The 9,186-nt window shown below is 53.4% G+C and overlaps 3 protein-coding genes across 8 annotated transcripts; 2 read left to right on the top strand and 1 right to left on the bottom strand.

Moving 5' to 3' along the window:
- Positions 1 to 490: 490 nt before the first annotated feature.
- On the bottom strand, positions 491 to 1,027 carry KVP18_003351 (uncharacterized protein; the record flags this gene model as incomplete). The annotated part of the gene is made up of 1 exon (XM_067955021.1): positions 491 to 1,027. The coding sequence occupies one exon, from the start codon at positions 1,025 to 1,027 to the stop codon at positions 491 to 493; it is 537 nt and encodes a 178-aa protein (XP_067805577.1).
- A 340-nt stretch (positions 1,028 to 1,367) lies between these two features.
- On the top strand, positions 1,368 to 4,203 carry KVP18_003352 (uncharacterized protein; the record flags this gene model as incomplete). 3 transcript variants are annotated; one of them, XM_067955023.1, is made up of 3 exons in its annotated part: positions 1,368 to 2,023; positions 2,051 to 3,242; positions 3,271 to 4,203. In XM_067955023.1, the coding sequence occupies 3 exons, from the start codon at positions 1,368 to 1,370 to the stop codon at positions 4,201 to 4,203; spliced, it is 2,781 nt and encodes a 926-aa protein (XP_067805579.1). The 3 variants fall into 3 exon arrangements, with proteins under 3 accessions (XP_067805579.1, XP_067805580.1, XP_067805578.1); XM_067955024.1 differs by lacking the exons at positions 2,051 to 3,242; positions 3,271 to 4,203 and having other exon boundaries at positions 1,368 to 2,027; XM_067955022.1 differs by lacking the exons at positions 1,368 to 2,023; positions 2,051 to 3,242.
- Positions 4,204 to 5,095: 892 nt separating this feature from the next.
- Positions 5,096 to 8,540, top strand: KVP18_003350 (uncharacterized protein; the record flags this gene model as incomplete). 4 transcript variants are annotated; one of them, XM_067955018.1, is made up of 4 exons in its annotated part: positions 5,096 to 5,338; positions 5,367 to 6,164; positions 6,973 to 7,732; positions 7,822 to 8,540. In XM_067955018.1, the coding sequence occupies 4 exons, from the start codon at positions 5,096 to 5,098 to the stop codon at positions 8,538 to 8,540; spliced, it is 2,520 nt and encodes an 839-aa protein (XP_067805574.1). The 4 variants fall into 4 exon arrangements, with proteins under 4 accessions (XP_067805574.1, XP_067805573.1, XP_067805576.1 ...); XM_067955017.1 differs by lacking the exons at positions 5,367 to 6,164; positions 6,973 to 7,732; positions 7,822 to 8,540 and having other exon boundaries at positions 5,096 to 5,359; XM_067955020.1 differs by lacking the exons at positions 5,096 to 5,338; positions 6,973 to 7,732; positions 7,822 to 8,540 and having other exon boundaries at positions 5,382 to 6,299.
- Positions 8,541 to 9,186: the final 646 nt, after the last annotated feature.

Below are 9,186 nucleotides of genomic sequence, written 5' to 3'. Positions count from 1 at the left end.
CTACCTTCTTCGGGGTTCTTCATCTGTGCCGTTGGATCATCAGACTCGGGATCCTACCTCCTCACAGGAGCGACTTTCACCCTCGCGACGTTATTCGAGGGAAAGTCAGGAAGAGCCGGCTTCCCGAGGTTTTTCACAGGAGGAAGAGCTGGCTTCCCGACGTTATTCAAGGGAAAGTCAGGAAGAGCTGGCTTCCCGATATTTTTCACAGGAGGATCGGGATGACTACCTTCTTCGGGGTTCTTCATCTGTGCCGTTGGATCATCAGACTCGGGATCCTACCTCCTCACAGAAGCGTCTTTCACCCTTGGAGCGCGAAACCGCATCAAAAGATGACTACAGGTCCCCAGTTGAACCTTCGAGGAGTTCGAAGCAGCAGACGACTCGCGAATTCTTTTTTGGGTCGGAGACGAATGATTTCAAACAAGACGAGAGGGACCAAGAGAGTCACCTCTTCTTCGCCAAGAAGGACGTATTGTCCTAGACTTTGTTACAATTCATAGAAATTATTGATGGCGCGTTCTTCTCTCATGGCTCGAGATACCTCGGACTCCATCTCTGTGAGGACGTGCAAAATCTGTTCCTCTACACCGGGTGTAGTCATATTCCGCTTTAGTGAGTGCAGAGTCGCATTGAGATTTTGAAGTGTAGTTGCAGCACGTATGCGAGCGTTGCAGAGCAGAGTCAGGTTGGAGTTGAAAGGTTCACGAATAAGGCTCATCTGCGCTTCGCGTATCTGCTTTCTGTAGGAGTTCCGTTGTTTGCATTCGGTAAGGTCATCGTACCTATGGCAGGCATCCTCGCCAGCAGGTATCGTCCGAAGACGGTTCATGCTGAGATCGAGCCCCCTAGTCAGCTCCTCAAGGCAGGCTGCATCTCGCCCGGCCTCAGCCTCGAAGCGCGCTTGCGCATTACACAGCGCCTGGTCGTCGGGTTGAGGTGTTGGTGGCGTTTTCTGATTCCAAAGGTTGAACGGGAGAGGTGCAGGTCGCCAACCAGACCAAAGCTTCATGTCGGGAGTTTTCATCGGAGTCTTCCTCCTTCGGCGTCTTCTCCTCCTTTCCAAATTCAGAACAGGACGGTGCAACCGCCTCCGAGGACAACGGCGCACGAACCCCTGCTGTCTTTGGCGTCCTCTGCATCCGATGTTCTGCCGCAATAAGAAGGATGAGTACAATCCTAAATATGCTGGGATGACTCTGGTGTCATTACCAACATGTATCCTCATGATAATCGTCGATTTCCTCAGAGAGTGCAGGTGGAGACGGAGAGAGCACGGAATGGCGACCTAAAGGTAGATTCGTCGCGCATCTGAAGTTCATCGTGGCCTGATTGCTATTTAGTAATTATTGCCAATTGGAGCGCTAATGTACGTAGAAGATGCTGGTGAAATGCTCTTTCGGTTTGATGCGGCTGTCGAGTCATACCTCCATAGCTACGGCGATCTCTCTTCAGTCGGCGCTGTAGGTGAGTGCTTGCCAACGATTTTCGATGGGGGACAAGGGCATGCATGGGAGGAGAGACTCTTGGCGCTCGCACGCTTGCACTGTTCAAGCAGCATATCTGAGGCAGCGAGACGTGCGGTGAGGAGCTTCGTAAACAGGCAAAAGGTGCAGTTGCCGCAGGTACAAGCTAGAGACTCCAGGCTTCAACCCCTGGTATGCAAATTGCTGGCGGAGACCATGGTTTTCTCGTTGATATTCCGACAGACCTCACCGAGAGCGATGTTCAGCTCGAAACGGTCCAAGAGGACGCTGATCACGTGCATGGCCACGGTTCTATGCGTTCGTGAATCCGTCGAGATGTTTTTACAATATCTCATCGCGTCGCTGCGAACGAACGAAGATTCTGTTGAAGTCGACGGTCTATGCCATACTGTAAGGCTGACTGCCGATTTTGTCAGAGAGGCGGTGGAAGACCCCACGGCATGGGTCCAGTACTGGATCGGACGCTTGAGAGGTTACGCCTGCATGCGGAAGGGCGACGTGGCTCTATTCCGCCCACGCAGGCTCGCTCAGATGGAGTGAGAGCAGAGTATAGAGCGACACAGCAAAGCGACATGTCAAGGGGTGCTATCTGAGATTGTACGGCAAGGCCTCGTGGTCCACAGTCATCCTTGCTGTCCATGCTCGGAGCTGCTTGATCGCTGCTACACCGTCGCAGATACTGTAGAATTCGGACGTGTCAAGTCACCTTCACCTCCTTTGCCAGTGTTAGTCGCTGCGCACTATATTGGAGGTCATGGCGGGGACCGGTCAGAGTGCCCGAATCTAGCGACCAGGGGCTTGGAAAGCGTGGTCCGTGAACCTGGGAGGGAGGCCATTTGTCTCGCCAGCCTGCTGGGTGTGCCCATAGAAAGGCAGAATGAGCGGGTACTGGTCGATTCTCAAACCGTGAAGTTGACCCCTCAGGTGGACTTGGTGAGATGGAGCGTGCTGGCTTTCTGGGAAGCAATAACTGAGGAGCAGCTGGACGAGAATGGAGCAGCTACTCGCAGCATGAAGCCTCCTGACCCGGCATGTATTCCCTTTGCACTCCTCCTACAGCAGACAATGTTGTATGTGGTCCTTCCGCAGGTAGAGTGGCAGGAGATCGAAGGTTGGTTGGGAATTCCTGCCAACCGGTTTCTGTCGGAGGTGTTGCATCTGCTGCTGTACCGACTACACAAGGCGTTTCGAACTTCGGAGGATCAGATCTATGTCCAGCTTTCAGTCGTGGGTTTGGTGAAGTTGATCGGGGCCTTGAGCTCACTCAAGGGGAGATCGCGCATCCCACATTACTGTAAGAACATACTGAGCCAACTTCTGATATCCTTTACACCAAACACGCAAACTGCTGCCTGTACTCCAGTGCTTAAGCGGCTAAAGAGGTCCCCGATGACACCGCGAACGTTCCATCGCAGCGGCGACTGCGAACTATCGCAGCTGACGCAGGGGTGTACGGAGAGGTCGTCACAACTCGATCTGCTGGGCTTACTTGCCAGGAGTCCGCATCGACATCCGACTCCGAAGCCTCAAATTGTAAAATCCAATCTGCTAACCCTCGTGGAGCGTAGCCCCCGGCACTGCTCTATACCCCTTGCCAGTCCAAAGAGGTCTTCCGGCCAAAGCGACCTCATGAGCCTTGTGGGGCGCAGTCCTGGACCTCGGCGACTAGCCGACGGAAGCCAAGCGTCGAGAAAAGAAGGTGTTGAGGACTACCCCACAATGCTCGTTCCGTGGCAAGTCCCTCTGGACCGAAATGTGAGAAGTCGGATATTGGAACACGCAGATGTCATTGAGCCGGTTTCTGACTCCTGATCTGCTCGAGGTATCGAATGAGTGGAATGCTGGAGTATCCAATGAGTTTGCTAAGCTGTCCGATGGAGCTCAGGAGGTGTACTTACCTCTCGTACTCCACTTGACTAAAGAAAGCCTTGCACTAGTTTCGATGGATGCGCTTCCCACCGCAGTTGGACAACTCACTGGCCGGCTGAGTACATGGCCAGGGGGCTCTTTGATAACGTGTCGAGTAGTGGAGACGCTAATCGAGGCTTTGATCGACCGACCCATCAGTGAGCCTCCCCACGTAGATTGTCTGGTCTCCTGTGTAAGAATGACTCTCTTCATCCTACAAGACGCTGCGGGAGATACGTGGGTGCGTGATCTGCCTTCAGTGATTGCACTGGTCAGTCAAGCCTTCTCGCTCGCGCGACTCGCAAGAGCATTCAGCTCGCTGTTTCTCAGAATTACGGCCAGCGGCATGACTGACGACGGGCTCTACGCCATTGTCGAGCAGGTGGCTGATCTCATCAAGGGCGCCTTTGATGGTATGATGTATGCATTGCGTAACCCCCAGCTACTGCGGCTACACCCCCAATGGTTTGCTAGGGTAAGATCGGCCTCTACCCGTTGGCAGCTGGAACTGGATAGAAGTGTGGACTCTATGCAGTCCTTACGAAGGCGGCGAGCCAAGAAGCGATGCGTCGTGCCCGAGGTGATAGGTCGTCAACCTTCTCAGCCTCGGATTACAGAAGTGTCTGCAGTTCACGAATCTGACAGCGAGTCCAGCGGCGAACTCGGTGATGGAGAGTTCGGGTGGGTCACGGGAGACCACCAGGAGGAGTTCGCGAATGTAGCAGGAACAGGTTCAGAGGGTCTAATGAGCTCCAACCTGCAGCCACACTGGGCGGCGTTCATTAATTCACTCTTCGGCTCTCAATGAAAAGGTTAATAATGCTTGAAACGGAGTGAGTCGCTACACTCGTTACCACAGCAGCGGGGTAATTGTGGACACCCTACAAATCGAGGGGGGAGGTCCTTCGCCTACTCTAAGAAAGGCTAACGCGACCCGGACCAGAAGCGTGGCAGCATTTCACGTGGGGGCGCCACGACTACAAGCAATTGTCAATGAAGTGTTAGAGTCACGACCATGTTCCATGCAATTAGCGCCTTCCTTGGGGCCCTCAGCCGTACCAGCTGGCGAATGTATTGTGGAGATCTGTCTGGAGGGCAACACCGCAAGCACCGCCATGGCCTCAAAGTCAGTCGCTGACTGGGTCAACGCTAAGGGCGCCGCCTTTATCATGCAGTGAGGTCACCGAAGTGATGACACAGACTCCTATTGTCTGGTGTGAAGCACTGCTTGGCGACCCAGCAGTCAAGCGACCAGATGCCACAGGACGCTGCCGCTATGATGGCCTTCAGTTCCTGCCTAGCTAAAAGTAGTGTTCTAGTGCTGGCTTCTGAGCTGTCGAGAGCCATCGAATCGCCATCCGAATTCCCTTTGGTTGAGAAAGCATCCCCTGAACCCCTGTCAAGTATTGAATGTCCAAGCCGGAAACTTCCCGTCCCTGTGGATCAAGACCACCGCTTCACGCAGAACCATCAAAAGGCCGCAGCACTGTCGATGTCAGCCTCGCCGCCCTGCAACGCCAGAAGTCTATACCGAAGGTTCGTGCACCGCTCAGCACCCTCGCAATGGGGCACTTTGCGTTGCCTTTCACCCTCGTTACGCCCCTCACCCCTGGCGCCTTCACGATCCCCATTATTGACGCCATCCAAGAAAAAAAGTCGTTGTTTGTGTCTATCGTGATGGATGGTATATTCAGGCATTTATGGACATCCCCGCCGAGAAGTCACATAGTGAGCCGTGGAAGTTGTTTGTGGGCGGGCTACCCCTGGACGTATGGGATGATGACATGCGTTCCCACTTCTCCAAGTTTGGACCTGTTCACGAGGTGAGGGTGGTCGTGGACCACAGTTCGGGTCGTCATCGCGGATTTGGATTCGTGACCCTGACCGACGAGGCCACCTACAACGAGATTCTGGCGCAGGATCACTTGGTGAAAGGGAGGAAGGTGAGACATTTGGGATTCTAGGACTTAGATTCACGTGCGTCGAATGCAGAACGAACATGTCAACCTGGCCAGGAAGATTTTTGTTGGGGGAATCAACCCTGTGCTTAAAGAGTCCGACCTGGATGACTACTTTAGCCGTTTCGGCCCGATTGAGAAGACGACTATCATGCGTGATGGGTCTGGGGTGAACGTCGACGGCAGTCCTGGTGGTCGATCGCGAGGATTCGGCTTTGTTGTCTACTGTGATGAGGAGTCATCGAAGAAGTGCCTCCTCAGTAGAACCCACATGGTGACCCCTAACGACAAGGTCGACATTCGACCTGCCGAATCTCGCTCTCGAATGCGCCAACAGCAACAGCCGAGCCGAGAGCACCCAACTCCCAGAACCAGCAGCTACTACGCCCCTCCGCAAGCGGAGTTCCATGCAGACGGCGAGGTTCGCAGAGAGGAGAGCTACGCTCCTCCCCAATATGCATACGCTGACTACCGCAGCAGCTTCCCGTCTGGGCAGTCTGTCCCCGTGCAACCCGTTCAGCCTGTTCAGACTGTGCAACCGACTCCGTATGTCGGGGCAAGCGGATCGGGCTCAGTGTATAGTCCGCCTACTCAGCCTCCTCAGACCTATGCATCTACGTACAGTGCAACATCACCTACACAGGTCTATACTTCCCGTACTCAAGTCTATAACCCCTCTCAAGTTTATAGCCCTGCTCAAGCGTATAACGCTTCGACTCAGGCCTACACGCCGCCTACTCAGCACTATGCAAGCAGTTCACCCTACGCAATCCCTGCCAACCCATACCCACCACAAGCCGCTCAAGTTCCCGTGAGTTCAGCGACAGGCACCTATGCCTCAAGTTACGACAGCCGCACGTGCAGCTCCCTTAACGGGGATACCCAGGAGGTTGCCAGAGATCACAGCACAGACAGGAGACCTGGACCACGAAGCACCCCATACTAGGGTTGAATCGTGTTTTTAGTGAATAATGTCTGATGATGACGATCTCGTCTTTCGACGAGCGAAAGCAACAACACTTGACGAACTCGATGAGTACTTGGAAACCTTCAACGTTTTGCCTAGCGGCCGATCAGCCAAAACCACTCACTCTAGGAGACCTATGGGAGCTACAGCACGCATGCAACCTCTTCCAAGCTGGTCATCGAGTGAAGAGGAGTCATACTACCAACAAAGGTTGAAGCTCTCTCGACTCTCTCCCCACTCGCCTTATCAAACCTCCTGGTCCCCATCCACATCCAGCAACGGTGACCAGGGGCTCGATGCCCCTCCTAGCATTCCCCGGGCGGCACCAAAGGAGGCGCCGGTGGCCTGCCGGGAGGCGCCACGCTTCCAGCGGGGCTTCCATGCAGACAACGACCCCCTACACCATCGGCTGTCATCCCACATAGCGCTCTTTGCCTCGGTTCAAGATGACTTGGTTTCAGAGCCAGAACTGATCGGTGACGAAATTCTGGATCATTCCAACAGAAGAAGATCTAAAGCGAGTCATCAAACAAACACTGCTCGTTCTATGGAGACTTGCGAGATAGATGCGCCTATATTCAAACATCCAACGTCAATGTCTGATCGACAGGTACCGTCACAGACTACAGCTACCAGCTGGGCAGTCACGCAGATCTTCTCAAGAGCGGGTCTGGCCTATCTGAAGGGCAACCTGATGGAACCCTTCGAGAAGGACATTCTAAACTACGCGGATTTCGAGATCGAGGCGGATGGATTCGTCCTGGAGCCGTCCCGTTGCAGGAAGTTGACAGAAAAGTTTTTCCGGAGCTGGGCGTGGGAGCTGACAGTCTGGTTCTTCGCAATCGCGAACGCCGTCGTGGTGTGCTGCAACGTGGAGTGGGAGTTGCACCCGGAAGGCCCAACAGGGCGGTTGTACGACGCGTTTAAGCTTCTGGAGCTTCTGTACCTTGTTGGCTTTTGGATGGAAATGGCGTTGCAGCTTGGGGTGTTTGGATCTCGGTTCTTCGTGGATATGTTCGCAGTAATGGATCTGGTCATACTCTTCTTCTCGCTCGTGCCATTCGGGGTGGCAGGAGCCTTATACGGGTACGATTCTCCGCAAGCGAGGGCCTTCCAGTCTTTTTCAATTGCTCGCGTCCTTCGGGTACTTCGGGTGGTCCATATAGTCCGTTTCGATTCGCTCTTTAGAGAGTTTTGGATTCTGGTTCGAGGCATCACCTACAGCCTTCGGGTGCTGTTATGGGGCATGAGTGTTGGGTTTCTGCTGATATTCGTCTTCGCAGTGCCGGTAACTGTATTTCTGGGAGAGAATCCGAATATCTCAGGGACCTACAACGGCTGGCAAATGGACATGGTCGGCGTGGACATCCGAGAGTACACTTCGGTAGGACTCCCGTTTGCTCTGTCATCCAGTAGGCCAAATTCGGTACCATTGGAAGAACGGTCAAATCTCTGTTCCAAATAATGACATTGGATGCCTGGATTGAACTTGTGGACCCAGTTGTGGTGTCTAGCCCATCAATGTGGTGGTTCTTTGTCATGTTTGTTGCCGTTAGCTGTTTCGCGTTCCTGAATCTGCTGACAGCAATAATCGTTGAAAGCGCCATCAATTACTCCAAGGATGAACAGGACCGAGAAGATGTGGAAACAAACAACCGAAGGCGGCGGCTTCAGGTCGGGATGGAGAGGACGACCAAGAAAACAATCTTGACGAAGAGTGAATACATCAGCATCGCTACTGGGCATGACGGATTCAGAAATCTCTTGAAGGCGTTCGGATTGAATTCCATTGACGACATTCACTCTATTTGCGACATCTTAGCGGATCCTGATGATTCAGAATCTCGTCTGTCGATTCGGGAGTTTTTGCTCGGGGTGCAGCGATTCCAGGCCGGTACTGCAAAGAGCAAGGATCTTATGGAGGCCCTCAGCCGCCTTAGCATTCTGGAGCACATAACGCGACAACAGAGCCTGCACGTCAAAGATCTCAGAAGCCACATAAAGAAACTTAGCCGAGGTCTCACGAACAACTTCGTTGTCTTGCAGGAACATTTGCTGCAACTAACATCCCTCGTTCAGTGGGAAATGGGCGAAGCTTTGGAGCGGATCGGATCTGCAGCTGTGGCGCGCAGTCTATCCACAATTGACGAGCACGAGTCGGCTGTCGACGCTTCTGAAAGCCACACGCCGGCCACGCCGATCATGGGTCAGGCACAGTAGATTCAATCGGTGATGAACTGGTGAATCGTATCTTCCAATTTTGCTGGATTATATTTTCGGCTGCAAAAAGGACGACTCACGAACTGCATTTTTCAGTTTTTTGAAAGGAACCCACCAAACTTTCCGCGATTAAGGCAACTATATATGGAAAGAAATTTCTTTTAACACATCCAGCGCAAAATCTACGCGTTGATTTCTTGGCCCGAGCTCATGCCGAAGTGCATTGTACGGGCGAGGACGTCTTCCTGCTGCTCCCGGGTCAGCTTCACGAAGTGCACAGCGTATTCCGACACACGGATGGTGAGCTGGGGGTACTTCTCAGGGTGCACCTGAGCGTCCAGCAGTGGTGTGCGTTCTTGCCAAAGTACCGTCAATCATGCTGAGATTGGTCTTCCTAGAGCCAATTGTAATGTAGCGGACACAAAGTTACACATGTAAAGGAATTACTTTTAACATAACCAGCGCAAAATCTACGCGCTGATTTCTTGGCCCGAGCTCATGCCGAAGTGCATTGTACGGGCGAGGACGTCTTCCTGCTGCTCCCGGGTCAGCTTCACGAAGTGCACAGCGTATCCCGACACACGGATGGTGAGCTGGGGGTACTTCTCAGGGTGCACCTGAGCGTCCAGCAGCATATCGCGGTTCA

This window comes from the organism of the source record quoted next, assembly GCF_019968955.1.
Source record: "MAG: Porospora cf. gigantea A chromosome Unknown PgA_NODE_949_length_9186_cov_634.98, whole genome shotgun sequence".
NCBI classification, from domain to species: Eukaryota; Apicomplexa; class Conoidasida; order Eugregarinorida; family Porosporidae; genus Porospora; species Porospora cf. gigantea A.
This window is presented reverse-complemented; position numbering and strand designations above follow the sequence as displayed.